General features: G+C 45.3%; 1 protein-coding gene across 2 annotated transcripts in view; it reads left to right on the forward strand.

Annotated features, from left to right (window-relative positions):
* Positions 1-16304, forward strand: part of LOC100136538 (protein S100-A1) — a 27749-nt gene extending 11445 nt beyond the window's left edge. Inside the window, exons 1-3 of one of the 2 annotated variants that reach the window (XM_014151399.2) lie at positions 14386-14527; positions 15428-15589; positions 16036-16304. In XM_014151399.2, the coding sequence (XP_014006874.1) occupies positions 15449-15589; positions 16036-16200 (306 nt within the window). In that variant the 5' untranslated portion in view covers positions 14386-14527; positions 15428-15448 and the 3' untranslated portion in view covers positions 16201-16304. Of the gene's footprint in view, positions 1-14385; positions 14528-15427; positions 15590-16035 lie in introns of those variants that run through there. The other variant, XM_045698890.1, reaches the window with a different exon arrangement.
* The last annotated feature ends 5670 nt before the right edge of the window (positions 16305-21974 follow it).

Genomic DNA, 21974 nt, shown 5'->3' on the forward strand with positions numbered 1-21974 from the left:
TTCCAATTATTGATAAACATGCACCTGTTAAGAAACTGCCTGTTAGAACTGTTAAGGCTCTATGGATTGATGAGGAATTGAAAAACTGTATGGTTGAAAGAGATGGGGCAAAAGGAGTGGCTAATAAGTCTGGCTGTAGATCTGACTGGCTTACTTACTGCAAATTGAGAAATTATGTGACTAAACTCAACAAAAAGAAGAAGAAACTTTATTTTGAAGCCAAGATCAATGATATAAAGACTGATGGAAAAAATCTTTGGAGTACTTTAAATTAAATTATGGGCAGAAAGACAAATTCAACTCCATCTTTCATCAAATCAGATGGCTTATTCATCACAAAACCATTTGATGTTGCCAATTATTTTAATGATTATTTAATTGGCAAAGTGGGCAAACTTAGACAGTAAATGCCTACGACAAACAGTGAGCAATTTTATTCATGCATAAAAAAAACAAATAATGAAAGAAAAGCAATGGAAGTTTGAATTTTGTAAAGTTAGTGTGGGAGAGGTGGAAAAATGATTGTTAACGCTCAATAATGACAAACCTCCTGGCATTGACAATTTAGATGGAAAGCTATGGAGGATGGTGGCTGACTCTATAGCCACTCCTATCTGTCATATTTTTTATCTGAGCCTAGAGGAAAGTTTTTGTCCTCAGGCCTGGAGGGAAACCAAAGTAATTCCGCTACCGAAGAGTGGTGAATCGGCCTTTACTGGTTCTAACCGCAGACCTATAAGCTTGCTGCCAGCTCTTAGCAAACTGTTGGAAAAAATTGTGTTTGACCAAATACAATGCTATTTCTCTGTAAACAAATGAACAACAGACTTTCAGCATGCTTATAGAGAAGGGCACTCAACATGTACTGCACTGACACAAATGACTGATGATTGGTTGAAATAAATTGATAATAAGATTATGGGAGCTTTACTGTTAGATTTCAGTGCAGCCTTTGATATTATTGACCATAACCTGTTGTTGAAAAAACTTAAATGCTATGTATTTTCAACCTCTGCTACATCATGGATTCAGAGCTATCTAGCTAATAGAACTCAAAGGGTTTTCTTTAATGGAAGCATCTCTAATGTCAAACATGTAAAGTGTGGTGTACCGCAGGGCAGCTCTCTAGGCCGTCTACTCTTTTCTATTTTTACAAATGACCTGCCACTGGCATTAAACAAAGCATGTGTGTCCATGTATGCTGATGATTCAACCATATACGCATCAGCAATCACTGCTAATAAAGTCACTGAAACCCTTAACAAAGAGTTGCAGTCTGTTTTGGAATGGGTGGCCAGTAATTAACTGGTCCTGAACATCTCTAAAACTAAGAGCATTGTATTTGGTGCAAATCATTCCTTAAGTGCTAGACCTCAGCTGAATCTGGTAATGAATGGTGTGGCTGCTGAACAAGTTGAGGAGACTAAATTATTTGGTGTTACCTTAAGATTGTAATCTGTCATGGTCAAAACATACACTGCTCAAAAAAATAAAGGGAACACTTAAACAACACAATGTAACTCCAAGTCAATCACACTTCTGTGAAATCAAACTGTCCACTTAGGAAGCAACACTGATTGACAATACATTTCACATGCTGTTGTGCAAATGGAATAGACAACAGGTGGAAATTATAGGCAGTTTGCAAGACACCCCCAATAAAGGAGTGGTTCTGCAGGTGGTGACTACAGACCACTTCTCAGTTCCTATGCTTCCTGGCTGATGTTTTGGTCACTTTTGAATGCTGGCGGTGCTTTCACTCTAGTGGTAGCATGAGACGGAGTCTACAACCCACACAAGTGGTTCAGGTAGTGCAGCTCATCCAGGATGGCACATCAATGCGAGCTGTAGCAAGACGGTTTGCTGTGTCTGTCAGCGTAGTGTCCAGAGCATGGAGGCGCTACCAGGAGACAGGCCAGTACATCAGGAGACGTGGAGGAGGCCGTAAGAGGGCAACAACCCAGCAGCAGGACCGCTACCTCCGCCTTTGTGCAAGGAGGAGCAGGAGGAGCACTGCCAGAGCCCTGCAAAATGACCTCCAGCAGGCCACAAATGTGTGTGTTTCTGCTCAAACGGTCAGAAACAGACTCAATGAGGGTGGTATGAGGGCCCGACGTCCACAGGTGGGGGTTGTGCTTACAGCCCAACACTGTGCAGGACGTTTGGCATTTGCCAGAGAACACCAAGATTGGCAAATTCGCCACTGGCGCCCAGTGCTCTTCACAGATGAAAGCAGGTTCACACTGAGCACATGTGACAGAGTCTGGAGACGCCGTGGAGAACGTTCTGCTGCCCGCAACATCCTCCAGCATGACCGGTTTGGCGGTGGGTCAGTCATGGTGTGGGGTGGCATTTCTTTGGGGGGCCGCACAGCCCTCCATGTGCTCGCCAGAGGTAGCCTGACTGCCATTAGGTACCGAGATGAGATCCTCAGACCCCTTGTGAGACCATATGTTGGTGCGGTTGGCCCTGGGTTCCTCCTAATGCAAGACAATGCTAGACCTCATGTGGCTGGAGTGTGTCAGCAGTTCCTGCAAGAGGAAGGCATTGATGCTATGGACTGGCCCGCCCGTTCCCCAGACCTGAATCCAATTGAGCACATCTGGGACATCATGTCTCGCTCCATCCACCAATGCCACATTGCACCACAGACTGTCCAGGAGTTGGCGGATGCTTTAGTCCAGGTCTGGGAGGAGATCCCTCAGGAGACCATTCGCCACCTCATCAGGAGCATGCCCAGGCGTTGTAGGGAGGACATACAGGCACGTGGAGGCCACACACACTACTGAGCCTCAATTTGACTTGTTTTAAGGACATTACATCAAAGTTGGATCAGCCTGTAGTGTGGTTTTCCACTTAAATTTTGAGTGTGACTCCAAATCCAGACCTCCATGGGTTGATAAATTGGATTTCCATTGATTATTTTTGTGTGATTTTGTTGTCAGCGCATTCAACTATGTAAAGAAAAAAGTATTTAATAAGATTATTTCATTCATTCAGATCTAGGATGTGTTATTTTAGTGTTCCCTTCATTTTTTTGAGCAGTGTAGATTCAATGGTTGTAAAGATGGAGAGAGATCTGGCCGTAATAAAGAGATGCTCTGCTTTTTTGACACCACACTCCAAAAAGCAAGTTCTGCAGGCTCTAGTTTTGTCTAATCTTGATTATTGTCCAGTCGGATGATCCAGTGCTGCAAGGAAAGACCTAGTTAAGCTGCAGCTGGCCCAGAACAGAGTGGCACGTTTTGCTCTTCATTGTAATCAGAGGGCTTATATAAATACTATGCGTGCCAGTCTCTCTTGGCTAAGAGTTGAGGAGAGACTGACTGCATCACTTCTTCTTTTTATAAGAAACATTAATGTGTTGAAAATCCCAAATTATTTGCATAGTTAACTTACACACAGCTCTGACACACACACACTTATCCCACCAGACATGCCACCAAGGGTCTTTTCATAGTCCCCAAATCCAGAACAAATTCAAGAAAATGTACAGTATTATATAGAGCCCTTATTGCATGGAACTTCCTTCCATCTCATATTGCTAAAATAAACAGCAAACCTGGGTTTCAAAAAACAGATAAAGCAACACCTCGCAGCACAACGCCTCTCCTCTATTTGACCTAGATAGTTTGTGTGTATGCATTGATATGTAGGCTATGTGTTCCTTAAAAAATGTATGTAGTTCTGTCCTTGAGCTGTTCTTGTCTAATGATGTTCTGTATTATGTCATTCTGTATTATGTTTCTTGTTTTGTGTGGACCCCAGGAAGAGTAGCTGCTGCTTTTGCAACAGCTAATGGGGATCCTAATAAAATACCCAATACCAAATACCCCCACCTTACCTGACACCCTAGACCCACTTCAATTTCCATAAAATACCCAATACCAAATACCCCACCTTACCTGACACCCTAGACCCACTTCAATTTCCATACCGCCCCAATAGATCCACAATCGATGCAATTGCCATTGCACTGCACACTGCCCTATCCCATCTGTACAAGAGTAATAACTATGCAAGAATGCTGTTCACAGACTCCAGCTCAGCCTTCAACACCATAGTACCCTCCAAGCTTATCATTAAGCTCGGAGCACTGGGTCTGAACCTCGCCCTGTGCAACTGAGTCCTGGACTTCCTAACGGGCCGCCCCCAGGTGGTGAAGGTAGGAACAACACCCCCACTACGCTGGTCCTGAACACAGGGGCCCCACAAGGGTGCGTGCTCAGGCCCCTCCTGTACTCACTGGTCACCAATGACTGCATGGCCAGGCACGTCTTCAACGCAATCATTATGTTTTCAGATGACACTACAGTTGTAGGTCTGATTACCAACAATGACGAGACAGCATATAGGGAGGAGATGAGTGCCCTGGCGGAGTGGTGCCAGGAAAATAACCTCTCCCTCAATGTCAACAAAACTAACGAGATGATCGTGGACTTTAGGAGACAGCAGAGGGAGCACGCCCACATCGACGGGACCGCAGCAGAGAAAGTGAAAAGCTTCAAGTAACTTGGCATACACATCCCTGACAATCTGAAATGGTCCACCCACACAGACAGTGTGGTGAAGAAGGCGCAACAGTGCCTCTTCTACCTCAGGAGGCTGAAGAAATATGGCTTGGTCCCTAAGACCTTCACAAGATTTTACAGATGCACCATTGAGAGCATCCTGTCGGGCTGTATCACCGCCTGGTACGGCAACTGCACCGCTGGCAACCGCAGGGCTCTCCAGAGGGTGGTACGGTCTTCCCAGCACATCACAGGGGGCAAACTACCTGCCCTCCAGTACACCTACAGCACCTGATGTCACAAGAAGGCCAAAAAGATCATCAAGGACATCAACCACCTGAACCACTGCCTGTTCACCCCGCTATCATCCAGAAGGCGAGGTCAGTACAGGTGCATCAAAGCTGGAACAGAAAATCTGAAAGACAGCTTCTATCTCAAGGCAATCAGACTGTTAAATAGCCAACATTAGTCGGCCTCCACCCAGTACCCTGCCTGAACTTAGTCACTGTCACTAGCCGGCCTCCACCCAGTACCCTGCCTGAACTTAGTCACTGTCACTAGCCGGCTACCACCCGGTTACTGAACCCTGCACCTTAGAGGCTGCTGCCCTATGTACATACTGTAGACATGGAATCACTGGTCACTTTAATAATGGAACACTAGTCACTTTAATCATGTTTACATACTTCTTTACTTATTTCATATGTATATACTGTATTCTATTGTATCTAGTCAATGCCACTCCAACATTGCTCGTCCTAATATTTATAATTCCATTCTTTTACTTTGAGATTTGTGTGTATTGTTGTGAATTATAGATACTACTGCATCGTTGGAGGTAGGAACACAAGCATTTCTCTACACCCTCAACAACATCTGCTGAACATGTGACCAATAACATTTGATTTTGGCTGTCTTTTTTAGTGGGTGAAAATAGGTTGTAATCTTATCGATCAACATATCAACCAAATATTACCCAATTCTCCACGTTGAAATGATGTGGCTGTAAAAACGTACAAACTTAAACAAACTCATCAGGGAATACTTAACATTACATATTGAATGTCACACATAGCCTAATCTCTCATGGACAGATCTAGGTAAACATAACTGGTACCGTAGAATCTGTATGAGGCTGAACAGGAAGTGTAGGATAATGAGCAGCAGTAGTTCTGCTTCAGGGGTTTTTTCCTCACTGGCTATTTGGACAAATCACGATTTCACAGGTGTCAGCATCTTTCGAATTTTGAAGGGGAGGGGGTATTCTGCCCGTAACTTGCAAAAAGAGAGGGTGTTCCTCCTCGTTCTAGTAAGCGAGCAGCTGAACAATTACCTGGGTTAACCAAGATAACACATATCCCTTTGATGCCTGTAATATTAACTCATGATACACAAACCTTTACTAAAAATCATTCCATTTATACTTTATTATACCTTTGTGAGGGTGCCTTTGTGTCTGTATGTCTGTCTGTCTGTCTGTCTGTCTGTCTGTCTGTCTGTCTGTCTGTCTGTCTGTCTGTCTGTCTGTCTGTCTGTCTGTCTGTCTGTCTGTCTGTCTGTCTGTCTGTCTGTCTGTCTGTCTGTCTGTCTGTCTGTCTGTCTGTCTGTCTGTCTGTCTGTCTGTCTGTCTGTCTGTCTGCAGCTCTGTGGTTTACAATGACATCATCAATGTCAGGTAGGGTACAGGCCGGTGCTGATTTTGAACGATAACACCCAGCAACAGTCAACAAAGACCTATTTGAAAGTTGAATGCTTAAAACCAGCAAATCAAAATGTTTGGGGACAGTCTTGGTGGAGACAACCGAGCACTGAAGGTGTTCTTTGGTAATGTTTGCCACTCCCCCACCTTTGGAAGATCTGTCTTGCCAAAAACGGTTATGACCAGAAAGGTTAACATCAGTGTTCAAACCACTCTTCCTTAGCCACGTCTCAATAATGACCAACACACCTGGATTGGAGCTGTGAACCCACACTTTCAATTGATCAATTTTAGGTAATAAGCTTCTAGTGTTAACTTGCAGAAAACCAAGGCTATTACGAAAGCAGAAATCAGTGAAGCAGATATCAGAGCACAAGGCAGAAATGGGGCTAGCAACAGTAGATGGGCCAGGGTGTACATGCACATTTCCAGATATCATCAACAGTAATAAAATCAGGGCACGGCAGGGGACAGGCAGAGCTCTGCAGTGTTGATTTTTTAAGACATTTGAATGTGCATCTGATCATATTGTACAGCAATTTCATCAGGTAACATGAATACAAAGCTGGTGAGAGGTGGTTAGAATAGGATGGGAGGCCAAGACTCTGTGTAACTAATAGAGAGTCAGTCATGAGAGTGGGAACAAACATAGTCTGTCCCACGGTCGGGTAAACAAGCAAGTCCATAGTCAACAAAGCCTGCAGGAGTCATGAGGCAAATAGCATAAAGGAAAGGCTGTGCTCTGTGGTTCTCCTCCTCGTTCTAGTAATCAAGGGGCTGAACAATTACCTGGGTTAACCAAGATAACATATATCCCTTTGATGCCTGTAATATTAACTCATGATACACAAACCTTTACTAAAAATCATTTAATTTATACTTTATTATACCTTTATGAGGGTGACTTTGTGCATGTCTGTCTGTCTGTCTGTCTGTCTGTCTGTCTGTCTGTCTGTCTGTCTGTCTGCAGCGCTGTGGTTTATGATGACATCATCAATGTGTTGATTGTGGAGATCAAAATAATCCAGAACTCACCACTAGATGTCATGAGAACTCTTAAAGTACTACTTGTCCTCCATCTTTCCTCCCTCAATGATAATATCACTATGCCACAGGTTGTGTTTGTTTGTTCATTTGGGCTATGACAGTCTATTACGAATCAGTCTGACAGTATTTTTGACAGTATTTAAATCTCAAGACAGTATGACATGCATCAGAAAGGTATTAGGAAGTTCCAAAGATCATCAGGCAATAATGTACCTACTAGTTCCTGAGAGTCTTATCTTTCACTGATTGGATCCCAATACTTTGTAGCATGAACCATTCAAAAGACAGAGCCACATTTGAAGGACGAAAAGAGAAACAGCTGTTTATTACAACAGCATCTAGCGGCATCCGAATGTTACTGATGTAACCCTGGTTCTATGATCCAAGCAAAAAGGTTCTCTCATGACCCCATTTTCAAATCAGGTGACCCCATGTAGCGAACCCTAGTTTGGGAAACACTTCACTATGGGCTCTATTTTGGGCTGACTTTGAGCCAGTGCAGTTGTTAAACACATGCTTGGCCATTTCGACTTGTTAAAGCAAGCTCTCTTCTGTTTTCTAACGCTTGGATTGGTAATTGACCTGTCTCATATGAGCTCGCTTGCGCTGAGGTGGGAGGGCTGGCAATATCTGAGGTGTGTCCTTAAAAACTTTGCAGTACTAACATGGTTGGTTATGGTATGGATTTTGTCAGAGGAAGCCTATCCAGCCGTGATGCACAGTGCCTATACGCGCATTGGAACAAGAGATTTAGAAAAAACAAATACTAATGGTTTTGTTGCCATTTCATTTCATTTGATTAAAAAACAAGCCTATTCTAAATTATATACATGTATATAAATGATCATGGGATTGGGGTAGAACAGAGCAAAAAACATGGGATATTTATATATGGTCCCCATTCTGCATGTAGAGCTCTCAGCTCTGTCTATATATGGTCCCCATTCTGCATGGAGAGCTCTCAACTCTGTCTATATATGGTCCCCATTCTGCATGGAGAGCTCTCAACTCTGTCTATATATGGTCCCCATTCTGCATGTAGAGCTCTCAGCTCTGTTTATATATGGTTCCCATTCTGCATGTAGAACTCTCAGCTCTGTTTATATATGGTCCCCATTCTGCATGTAGAGCTCTCAGCTCTGTTTATATATGTTCCCCATTCTGCATGTAGAGCTCTCAGCTCTGTTTATATATGGTCCCCATTCTGCATGTAGAGCTCTCAGCTCTGTTCATATATGGTCCCCATTCTACATGGAGAGCTCTCAGCTCTGTTTATATATGGTCCCCATTCTACATGGAGAGCTCTCACCTCCGTTTATACACTGCTCAAAACAATAAAAGGAACACTAAAATAACACATCCTAGATCTGAATGAATGAAATAATGTTATTAAATACTTTTTTCTTTACATAGTTGAATGTGCTGACAACAAAATCACACAAAAATAATCAATGGAAATCCAATTTATCAACCCATAGAGGTCTGGATTTGGAGTCACACTCAAAATTCAAGTGGAAAACCACACTACAGGCTGATCCAACTTTGATGTAATGTCCTTAAAACAAGTCAAAATGAGGCTCAGTAGTGTGTGCGGCCTCCACGTGCCTGTATGACCTCCCTACAACGCCTGGGCATGCTCCTGATGAGGTGGTGGATGGTCTCCTGAGGGATGTCCTCCCAGACCTGGACTAAAGCATCCGCCAACTCCTGGACAGTCTGTGGTGCAACGTGGCGTTGGTGGATGGAGCGAGACATGATGTCCCAGATGTGCTCAATTGGATTCAGGTCTGGGGAACGGGCGGGCCAGTCCATAGCATCAATGCCTTCCTCTTGCAGGAACTGCTGACACACTCCAGCCACATGAGGTCTAGCATTGTCTTGCATTAGGAGGAACCCAGGGCCAACCGCACCAGCATATGGTCTCACAAGGGGTCTGAGGATCTCATCTCGGTACCTAATTGTAGTCATGCTACCTCTGGCGAGCACATGGACGGCTGTGCGGCCCCCCAAAGAAATGCCACCCCACACCATGACTGACCCACCGCCAAACCGGTCATGCTGGAGGATGTTGCAGGCAGCAGAACGTTCTCCACGGTGTCTCCAGACTCTGTCACGTCTGTCACATGTGCTCAGTGTGAACCTGCTTTCATCTGTGAAGAGCACAGGGCGCCAGTGGCGAATTTGCCAATCTTGGTGTTCTCTGACAAATGCCAAACGTCCTGCTCGGTGTTGGGCTGTAAGCACAACCCCCACCTGTGGATGTCGGGCCCTCATACCACCCTCATGGAGTCTGTTTCTGAACGTTTGAGCAGACACATGCACATTTGTGGCCTGCTGGAGGTCATTTTGCAGGGCTCTGGCAGTGCTCCTCCTGCTCCTCCTTGCACAAAGGCGGAGGTAGCGGTCCTGCTGCTGGGTTGATGCCCTCCTACGGCCTCCTCCACGTCTCCTGATGTACTGGCCTGTCTCCTGGTAGCGCCTCCATGCTCTGGACACTACGCTGACAGACACAGCAAACCTTCTTGCCACAGCTCGCATTGATGTGCCATCCTGGATGAGCTGCACTACCTGAGCCACTTGTGTGGGTTGTAGACTCCGTCTCATGCTACCACTAGAGTGAAAGCACCACCAGCATTCAAAAGTGACCAAAACATCAGCCAGGAAGCATAGGAACTGAGAAGTGGTCTGTGGTCACCACCTGCAGAACCACTCCTTTATTGGGGGTGTCTTGCTAATTGCCTATAATTTCCACCTGTTGTCTATTCCATTTGCACAACAACATGTGAAATGTATTGTCAATCAGTGTTGCTTCCTAAGTGGACAGTTTGATTTCACAGAAGTGTGATTGACTTGGAGTTACATTGTGTTGTTTAAGTGTTCCCTTTATTTTTTTGAGCAGTGTATATATATTCAAACTTTACAACCAATCATTGACAATGAATGCACTTTCGCGAGGTTGAATGAATGGGACTGAACGTTGACGATTCATTTCCTATAGGCTAGCACTAGCAGTAGCAACCTTCATTTGTCAAGGTCAATCAAAATCAAAATGTCGTCTCAGAAAATAAAATTGGATTTTTTCGATCCTGGTCCACAAGCAAAAAAAAACCTGCAACCACAGCAGCCCAAAGGGATAAAGACCCTGAGACTGCTGCATCTAGCACCTGCAGCAGTCTAACCGGTCCCCCAGCCGTGCACGGGCCCCACCAATGTCAATGATGTCAATAAGACATTGCCAGCCTCCACGGAGCAAGATATCAACCTCAACCCAACAGGCGACTGCTGCAACAGCTCTGCGTTAGCCAGGCCCCACGCGGAGCATGCAAGGCCTACTACTGCCCCCATAGAGAAAACTGGAAAAAAGATCAACCTATTAGAGTATATTGAACGAGGGCTCAGTTCAGCACAAAACATCAGATTTTAGCTGCAATTTTGTGCAGATTTTTAAAATTATTGTTCAGAATTTATCAAAGGGCCATTCTAAATTGTTAAACGGGCTGGATCTGGTCCGTGGGCCTCCAGTTGAATAGCCCTGCCATACATCATCCCCACGTACTCAGCACTTGTTTGAATTGGTTGCCTACAGACCCAGATTATTGATTGAGGTCATTTTTGTTTTGGTCTGTTTGTATTTTTGTTAAATTGGAATTTGTAATTAAAACCCATTGAAAATATTGAGTGTCAGAAATGTTATTTTTTTTGTTTTTACTGAGCTACTCAAAACAGAAAGAGAGACTAGTCGAGGTAAGCCCTGCCGCTTCAGTGCTGCTATGGGTAAAGTTCCCTCTAGAGATGCTTGAGGGAGACATGTTCACACACTTCTGGCATATACTTGTTACAGAGCCACCATGTACTAAGATAGTTTAACTCAATGACAAGAGTGTGCAAAGCTGTCAGCAAGGCAAAGGGTGGCTACTTTGAAGAATCTCAAATATATTTTGATTTGTTTAACACTTTTTTGGTTACTACATGATACAATGAGTAGACGTGTCCAGACTTTTGACTGGTACTGTAGGTATGCTGAAGATCTGATGATCAAGAAGTGTCAAATCAAGGTAGAATGTAGACTAAAGAACCCTACATGTCAGAATAATGTTACATTACGAACGCTTATTCAACCATTCTACTCTACTTCTAAAAAGATTTACCTTGAAAGATGCCACGATGACGTCATAAATAAAGTCCTGGGACTGTATCCATAAAGCATCTCAGAATAGGAGTAGTGATCTAGGATCAGTTATCCTTTTTGGATCATTATGAATATGAGTTTTATGGACAGGGAGGACCTAACCTTAGATCAGCACTCCTGCTCTGATGCTTTGTAGATACGGGTCTGTAATGTTCTAGAATTTTGATGATGTATATTTTGGGAAGCAGAATGCTGAAATGTAAATTTTTACCCAAAAGATGCTCTGATCTTCATAACACACTGCACTTATAGAGTAGGCTACACATGTGCTATTTCTTTATTTAGTTAACATTTTGCAGGATGAAATCTCTTGAGATGCCCAATCTAGTTTTCAATGTCTGTTGAAAAATTGTCCCAGTGTTTGGCTAGGATCTGCGAACAGCTGGGCGACATAGGTAAGGCTTTTAAAATGTCACTTTAAAAGTAACATTTGTCCATAAAATTAAAATGGACAGATTTATAAATTGAATTCAGCAACAGAAAAATATATGTTGGCTTTGACTTTTACTTACAAGTCTGTCTTCCTTTGACAACACAGAATATATTCAGCTTGGCCCAAGATGGCTCCCCTCAGTTGTCCACATTGTGAAGGAGAAAAGTTCATCTTGGCCTAAGGGTGTGGCGAGACCCTGAAGCCTGCACATGGCCATAACTACATTACCCACCTTTTTTTTTACCACTACATCACTGATATTAATAAAGAATCATAAGTAATATTGTAATAATTCATGTGAATGTGAAAACACGATCATCCTTGTGCTCCATTGATGTCTGTTTGTGCGGAGCTTGATTAGTAATGCCTAGGAATACAAATGTGAACGCTATGTCATTTGAGAAAGGAGATACCTATGAAAAGATGTTATGATTTTATGCAATTCATCACTACAGCTGACTGAACAGCAGCTAACGCTACTTGTCAGTGTGAATCATTTCTCATATTTCCCCCTTTCAGAGGTATAACATTACAACTGTATAGCTAATAGACTATGTGTTTGTAGATGGACTGAGGTGAATGTGCTTCTACACCCTATCAGCCACGGTGAGAGGTGTATGGGGAGAGAGGTCATCCGGCCGTTTGCCATAGAAACACCAGCTTTTCTGCGTTTTAATTTAGATTTATTTATTATTAATTATGAATTGTGTTACATACAAAATTATGTAACACATAATTCACAATTAATAATAAATAAATACAAATTAAAACGCAGAAAAGCTGGTGTTTCTATGGCAAACGATGTTGTTATATTTCAGTCTTCTGTGATGTATATAAAGTGTAATATTGGGATGCAAACTCAAAATTGAGTACATTTGAACTCTATATCTGACATGGTACATGTGTCTTGTTTTTTTAACCTCTACGGGATCAGTGTCCCTATAGCGAGACGGTTGTTGCTAACATGCGCTAATATGAATGCAGCACAAGACCCAGAAGAGGGAGAGTTGATTCTCATGACTATATGAGACTGGCTGTGCTTTTCTGATGCTGGGGAGAAAAAGGACAGCAGCTCAGAATATCCATCACGTGTGTCAGAAGAACACATGCTTAGCCTTTTACTTACACCCAGGTTTCTTCTTCTGGTCAGGAGGACTACTGTGTACTGTATTAAACTGATGATGCCAAACATGACCAATATACAGCCAACTCCTGATAAGTGTGCATCAAAGGAGGTTGGTGGCACCTTAACTGGGGAGGACGGGCTCGTGATAATGGCTGGAGCGAAATCGGTGAAATCATATCAAACACATGGTTTCCATGTGTTTAATGCCTTTGGCACCATTCCTGCCATTATTATGAGCCGTCCTCCCATCAGCAGCCTCCTGTGGTGTGCATAGTGCATTGCAGTTTACCAATCTTCATTTTGGAGTTTGAACAATCTTTTGGTGATTGTGTTGCTTTTTATCTGTATCTGTTTGTGCCAGTTAAATGCACTCATTCATGACCGTCTCAAAGCCAATGCTAGGCCAACATTAGGAGTTGAGTCAGGAGTGGCTGATGTGACTTTTCCTATTTTTCTGCATGTTTCAGCCTGCAAGAGAGAGTCATGCTAAAGGAATGCAGAGCAAGGACCACCACAAGATACAGCAAGCACAGACTAACACAACCCATATGAATGCACTCTGTTACCTTGACAACAGGGACACACCCTATCTACCCCACACACACACACACGCCCGCGCACACACACAAAACACACATACACACTGTCACTGATCTCCTGGTGATTTGAACCCACCCAATGTCATCATCGATCATTTAGTCAATGCTGATTGGAATATAATCCAGCCAGGTGGATATTGATGGTTGTCATGGTTAATGGTTATTGTCATGCCAGCCTCTTCCACAGTGGCTCCTATACTGTTCTCTGTATGGTGTTGCCAAGCCAACTGTGTTATAGAATAGATACTGATCTGCTTGACTCTGTTCGAAAACACACAGGGAGTGGTAGACTACTGTGGGCTGAGGTAGAGGCTAAGATAATACTGTAACAATACGATAGAGGTGGTGGACAGAGGGGGAGAGGTGAGCCATAAAGGGAACAGCAGTAGTGAATCTCCAGCTGATCTAAATGTGTTCTCTCTCTGGGGACTATAAAGATGTAACTGAATAAAATGGCATTTAATTCCAGAAACATCATCCCACCCTCTTCATCCATATAACTATTCTTCCAAACATGCTAGTGTGTACTCTTGTCACCCCTCTCTCCGTCTGTGTTCAGCATCATTGGTATAGATTTGTGTGAATGAGATCGGTGTGTTAATGCGATAAGAAAAACATTCCAGGTGATCAATGTCTATTTTATCGTGTTGAATTCAAAGATGAGAGTACTCAAAGACATCAAGTCTAAACTCTAATTCCCTCCCTCCCTCCCTCCCTCCCTCCCTCCCTCCCTCCCTCCCTCCCTCCCTCCCTCCCTCCCTCCCTCCCTCCCTCCCTCCCTCCCTCCCTCCCTATAGGCTACACACACTCATAATCAGACGGGCGTTGCCTGTTCTTTATAAATTCCTGAACAAACTTTCTCACAGCTCTTGCGCAGTACGTTACTTCCCCACCCTGTTCTGTTAGCGTCTCTCCTCTGTTTGGTAAGTAACCATTTTTCACTTATTCTACTATTACTATTAGGGTCTTTGGTTTAATGGAGTAGGTTATCTAGTGTAATAAACAGGTCTCACACAACTGTAATAACTGTTTCCAAGTGTGACTAGCTACTGATCTGTCTCGTCCAGAAAACTTGTAGGCTATAATGTTCATTAGTCTTCGCTTGATTTGATTAAAAAATCAGTTATTCTATGGTTTGTTATGCAGGATGACGGGCCATACTATTTACTGATTAAGACATAATGTAGTATATCTATAGGAAGACTTTGAACATTGAAGCAATGTTTTTGTTTTAGAACTCTATTAGACTTACAAACGTTTTTCTCAGCCGGTCATTTTATAGGCATTATTACTCACCAATTATCATCAGCCTGATTTCTTTACACTGAACTGATGCAAAACCCTTTCCTCTCCTGTCACACCCCTCTCCATCCCCAAATACCCAAACTTTCACACTTAGTATGATGTGTCACATGGTCAAGCTATGACAGAGGTTAAAGGAAAGTCTACACAGCTAGAGATGTTGGATGTTACCAAAGAAAGGGGGAGGCACCAAAAGAAAGAGGAGGGGTCTGAGGTAGAAGGAATGTGTAAAGGAGTGGAAGATGACAGTTTAAATGCCAGGAAATAACACCAGCCAAAGACTGTGCTTACAGAGACAAAGAAAGCCAACTCCCATCCTCCCTAAATGTGCATTGTTAATTTGTTTTCTGCAAAGGGTTAGTTCACCATTAGTCAACATATTAGTGATATCAAGACACTCACTGTACTGAGTATGTATCTGCTATTGTAACTTACACCTCCTCCCTCTATCTCCCATCCCCTCTCATCTCCCCCTCCTTCTCTCCCTTCCCATCTCCCCGCTCCCTGTCTCCCCTCCTCAGTGTATCCTTCTCTCTGCAGCCATGCCGTCTCAGTTGGAGAGTTCCATGCAGTCCCTGATCACGGTGTTCCATTGCTATGCCGACAAGGATGGTGACTGCAACACACTGAGCAAGAAGGAGCTGAAAGAACTCATGCAGACAGAACTGGCCAGCTTCCTGAAGGTAACACTGACATCCATCTCTTCTCTCTTTTCTACCCCTCTGTTTTTATCTCACTGTCCCTCTACACTTTCCCCGTATTTCTTGTCTTACCCCCTTTCACTCTCTTTCAGATTTTTCTCTGTCACTTTATTAGAATAAACAGCATCCAGTTAATCTAACCTCCTCTTCCCTCCTTCCATCTCTCTCTATTTATTTTTACATTTAACCTTTATTTAACTAGGCAAGTTAGTTAAGAACAAATTCATATTTGCAACGATAGCCTACACCGGCCAAACCTGGATGACGCTGGGCCAATTTTACGCCGCCCTACAGCCTGGAATCAAACCAGGGTGTCTGTAGTGATGCCTCTAGCACTGAGATGCAGTGCCTTAGACAGCTGCGCCACTCAGGATTTCTCTCTCTCTCACTCACTCTCTTCATCTCCTCCATCTCTCCTTCCCTCTCAGTCCCAGAAGGACCCAGCTGCCATAGACAAGATCATGAAGGATCTGGACCAGAATGGTGATGGGAAGGTGAGCTTTGAGGAGTTTGTCTCTCTGGTGGTGGGCCTCTCCATCGCCTGTGAACAGATCTACCAGCTCCACACCAAGAAGGTTGCTGCCAAGAAGTGAAGGAGGACAGGACAAGGAGAAAGAGAAGCAGAGATGGCTGTTTTTATATATGTCATTTCTATAAATAAGTCTTACTGTTGTGAATAAACACTGGCTTTCTCAAACTCTGTTTGTCACATTTGTTGTATTTGGCCTGTAATTTGTCCCATACGTGTAAGACAGAATAGACAGTGCCAGTCACGATCCAGCCATCCTCAGTTTTCTCCTATCACAGCCATTAAACTCTTTAACTGTTTTAAAGTCACCATTGGCCTCATGGTGAAATCCCTGAGCAGTTTCTTCCTCTCCGGCAACTGAGTTATGAAGGACACCTGTAGCTTATAGTGACTGGGTGTATTGATACAGCATCCAAAGTGTAATTAATAACTTCACCATGCTCAAAGGGCTATTCAATGTCTGCTTTTTATTTTTACCCATCTACCACTCGGTGAAATTCTTTGCAAGGCATTGGAAAACCTCTTTGTAGTTGAATGTGTGTTTGAAATTCATTGCTCGACTGAGGGACCTTATAGATAATTCCCCCCTGTAACGGCTGTCTGGAAGAGGGAACCAAGGTGCAGCAGAGGATGTGTTCATCATTAGAATTTTAATTCAAATAAACAAGAGAACACTACAAAATGAACAAAAACGACAGCAAACAGTCCTGTTAGGAAAATATTCAAAACAGAAACAATTACCCACAAAACCCAAAGGAAAAACATGCTCCTTATGTGTGACTCCCAATCAGCAGCAACGAGCTTCAGCTGTGCCTGATTGGGAGCCACACACATGGCCCAAAACAAAGAAATACCAAAACATAGAAAAAGGAACATAGAACGCCCACCCAATGTAACACCCTGGCCTAACCAAAATAAAGAACAAAAAACCCCTCTCTATGGCCAGGGCGTTACACCCCCCCAAAAATTACAATATAATTATTAGATTTTTTTTTTTACAATTTAACAATCATCAGCAAAATATGACAATCAGACAATGCCCCATTATTCCCCCATCCTTACAGATAATTGTATGTGTGGAGTACAGAGATGAGGTAGTCATTCAGAAATCATGTTAAACACTATTATTGCACACAGATTCCATGCAACTTATTATGTGACTTGTTAAGCAAATGTGGACTCCTGGCTTGCTATAACAAAGGGGTTGAATAATTACTGACTCAAGACATGTCAACTTTTCATTTTTAATTAATTTGTCAACATTTCTATAAATAATCATTTTGCTTTGTCATTATGGGGTATTGTGTGTAGACCAGAGACACAACATCTAAATTGAATCCATTTTAACGCTGTAACACAACAACATTCGGAAAGGAGGCACGTAAACACCCAAACCAAAAGAGAATGGGTTTCAAACGGGTACTGAAAGACATGAAAGTTGGCAAAGCAACTAAAACAGGGTCCTAAAAGACACCCACAAAGAATGCCCGCTAGATTTGCCTTAGAAAATACAAATTTAAGGAAAAACCCACACTGTCACACCCTGATCTGTTTCACCTGTCTTTGTGCTTGTCTCCACCCCCCTCCAGGTGTCGCCCATCTTCCCCGTTAACCCCGGTGCATTTATACCTGTGTTTTCTGTTTGTCTGTTGCCAGTTCGTCTTATCTAGTCATGCCTACCAACGGTTTTCCTGTACTCCTGTTTTCGCTCTAGTCCCTGTTTTGAAGTTTTCCCAGTTTTGAACATTCTGAGCCTGTCTGCCGTTCTGTACCTCTTGGACTCTGCTCTGGATTACTGACCTCTGCCTGCCCTGGACCTGTCGTTTGCCTGCACCCTGTTTTGTAAATAAACAAGTTATTTCAAACTGTCTGTATCTGGGTCTTATCCTGAGCCGTGATACACACCACCTTAGGATAGGGACTTATAAAGAACATGGACTCTGGCTTTATTGAGTCTGTCACAATGTCTTTGAGATCTCAACTTGATCGGCTCTCTCAAGTTAACCTTGTGGGTCGTTTTGCTTGGCAGAAAATGACATTACTGGGTGATTTTGTATTCACCAAGATAGGGTTCTTAAGTTGTTTTTGCCGGTCGTTGTGACTAAGTCCCCTCTTACTTTTTGTGTTCAGGATCGTAAAGTTTACCTTTGAGAAACATACTGTTCCTGACATCTAGCTGGAAAAGGAATTAGGCAGCTGAATCTAAATGACCAGTTGAGGAGGAATCAGGTGGTGTTGGCAAGTCAAGTACAATTTGGAGACCAAATACCTGATGACTCAACACTCAGGAAAAAACACAGGATCTTTCCCTACAAGTTGGACCGCATCATCCTGGACTGTAATAGTGTGAGAATAGGGACTCTCCGCAGAATGGTGACCAAGCTGGTCATTTTAAGTACTCCTGCTTATTCCCTCCTGTTTTCTGGAATCTTCCAACTGTGTTTTCAGGAGAACCTTGGAAGTTTACAAAAGTTACTGGAATTTAGCCAACCTAACAGTATGTGACGTTCTAGTGCTTTGTGACCCAAGTCCTGAGGTGGACACTCTGGAGAAGGTGAGTCTGCAGAGCTGATTAGCTGTGAGTGGTGCAGCTTGAGGAAGCTGTCCGTTCTCTTCTTCCAGACCAGCCCAGAGGAATGTCTGCGGCTCGGCACCTAGTTCAAAATGACCCACCACGAGGGAGGTACGAGGCCTGCAGACGCTCCACATACAGGTGTCAGGCAAACTGTGGACAACCCATGCCAGTTGCTAACATCAGTAGTCTGTACATAGATGGATGAATGTTTGTTGTTTACAAAACTTAGCAGCATTGACTCTCTGTTTGGAGAATCCTTTCTGTCATATATTTTTGCTAAATAAACCAAGTCTGTTACCTCACGTTCAACAGAATGTCAACAAGTTCCCCACCACACTGTCATTTGATGAAGCTGCCAGGAGATTGGTCAGCTATAACAAAGCAACAAAAGAAAAGGTGAGTGCTGTCTGAGACTAGCTAACAAAATATGTCGCTCCTGTTGCCTTTTTTCGAAATCAGATTTTCAACTAACAACTTATTTTAAACAATCCCTTCACCAAGATCTTTTGGTTGCATCCCTTTCATGTAGGTAACAACTACACTAAAACTAACAACACATGGGCTCCAACGGTGCAGAGGCGCATGGCCACACGGCAGCAGACCGTCACGTTCTTGGATTATGACAGAGACGATGATATGGCCGAGCTCCAACCCATCTTCACTGGACCAATCATAAAGTACGAGGTTTATCGATCTCCTAGTCCTGTGTCATGTTCATTAGGCACCAAACAGAAAAAAAATTGACTGAAATAGAGAGGGATTATCTGAAATTGTCCAATAAGAAACGCTCGTTTTCATTTTCTGTTGCAAAGCATTTTGCTTCGGTGTGCCCTAATGAATACAAACAACCCTGTCATAAGTAGAATTGTAATGTGTTTGTTCCGGATGGTAATCAGTGGATGATTGTGCTGTAGGTTGATGGTGTACCCCCCTGCTCCGTCCAAGGGGGGCATATCGGTGACTAACTATAACGGCTGTCTACGGAAGAAGTGGACCAAAATGCGGCGGAGTTAGGGTTCGTCATTTTTAATGTTACGAACACTATGCAATTAACAAAACAACAAAACTGACAGCCAACACAGTCCTGTCAGGTGCAACAACAGTGACAAGCACAATTACCCACACCCCACAACGGAAACGTAGGCAACTTATGTGTGACTCCCAATCAACCACAACCCTCTACAGCTGTGCTTGATTGGAAGTCACACGGCCAAAATTAAATGAAACAATAAAACACTTACTCCCTTCTGCCACGTCCTGACCCAACTACACCCTCTACTGGTCAGGACGTGACAGTACCCCCCCCTCAAGGTGCAGACCCCGGGATGCACCTACAAAAAGGAAAACACAAAAAAAATCCCCAACAAAAAGGAACACCTAAACAATAAGGGAGGGAAGGGAGGGTGGCTGCCGTCACCGACGGCACTGTGCTACACCCTCCCTCCCCAACCCACCTATCCTGGAGGTGGCTCAGGTGCAGGACGTGGACCTCGCTCCACCTTCGGCGTCACCCACTCTGTTGGCGCCGATCGCTGCGCCGGGCAGACTGGCCACTCGGGCTGACCCTGGCAGACGGACCACTCGGGCTGGGTCGGAAGGCATGCGGGCCACTCGGGCTGGGCCGGAAGGCATGCGGGCCACTCGGGCTGGGCCGGAAGGCATGCGGGCCACTCGGGCTGGGCCGGAAGGCATGCGGGCCACTCGGGCTGGGCCGGAAGGCATGCGGGCCACTCGGGCTGGGCCGGAAGGCATGCGGGCCACTCGGGCTGGGCCGGAAGGCATGCGGGCCACTCGGGCTGGGCCGGAAGGCATGCGGGCCACTCGGGCTGGGCCGGAAGGCATGCGGGCCACTCGGGCTGGGCCGGAAGGCATGCGGGCCACTCGGGCTGGACCGGAGGGCAGGAGGACCACTCGGGCTGGGCCGGAGGGCAGGAGGACCACTCGGGCTGGGCCGGAGGGCAGGAGGACCACTCGGGCTGGGCCGGAGGGCAGGAGGACCACTCGGGCTGGACCGGAGGGCAGGAGGACCACTCGGGCTGGACCGGAGGGCAGGAGGACCACTCGGGCTGGACCGGAGGGCAGGAGGACCACTCGGGCTGATCCTGACAGGCCGGGCACCCTGGCAGATCAGGGCAGGCGGGCACCTCTGGCAGAACCGGGCAGTCTGGCCACTCTGGCAGAACAGGGCAGTCCGGCCACTCCGGCAGAACAGGGCAGTCCGGCCACTCCGGCAGAACAGGGCAGTCCGGCCACTCCGGCAGAACAGGGCAGTCCGGCCACTCCGGCAGAACAGGGCAGTCCGGCCACTCCGGCAGAACAGGGCAGTCCGGCCACTCCGGCAGTTCAGGGCAGTCCGGCCACTCCGGCAGTTCAGGGCAGTCCGGCCACTCCGGCAGTTCAGGGCAGTCTGGCCACTCCGGCAGTTCAGGGCAGTCTGACCTCTCTGGCGACTGTTGACTGGCGGGCAGCTCCGACGACTGTTGACTGGCGGGCAGCTCCGTCGACTGTTGACTGGCGGGCAGCTCCGACGACTGTTGACTGGCGGGCAGCTCCGACGACTGTTGACTGGCGGGCAGCTCCGACTCAGGATTCACCAGGCTGGGGAGACATAACGGAGGCCTGGCTTGAGGAGGTGGCACAGGAGAGACCAGGGTGGAGAGACCCACTGGAGGACCGGTCCGTGGAGGAGACACGGGCTTGACCAGGATAGGGAGATCCATTGGAGTACTGGTCCGTGGAGGAGGCACGGGCTTGACCAGGATAGGGAGACCCACTGGAGTACTGGTCCGTGGAGGAGGCACGGGCTTGACCAGGATAGGAAGACATGCAGGAGGCTTGGTTCTGGGTGTAGGTACAGGATGTGCAGGGCTGGGAAGACATGGAGGAGGCCTGTTTCTGGGCGCAGGCACAGTCTTTACCAGACAACCAGCACGCACCTCAGGACGAGTATGGAGAGCTGCCTCAGGTGACATCATACCCACGACACGCTCATTAGGGCGAATGCCGTACTTTATGCACCACACTAGCAGCCCTCTCATCTCTCTCTCTCCTAATTTTCCCATTAACCCCGTCACAGTCTCTGTCTCATAGCCCTCGCTCACCTCCAATGTCATCCCGACTGGCTCTGGTTCCGACCTCAGCTCCACCGACTGTCCCGTGTGCCCCCCCAAAAAAAAATATTGGGGCTGCCTCTCGCGCTCGTTGCGCTCTCTCTCCTCGTAGTATCGCCTCTCCGCTCTCGCCGCTTCAATCTCCCACTGCGG

This window comes from Salmo salar, chromosome ssa02, assembly GCF_905237065.1.
Source record: "Salmo salar chromosome ssa02, Ssal_v3.1, whole genome shotgun sequence".
Taxonomy (NCBI): Eukaryota; Metazoa; Chordata; class Actinopteri; order Salmoniformes; family Salmonidae; genus Salmo; species Salmo salar.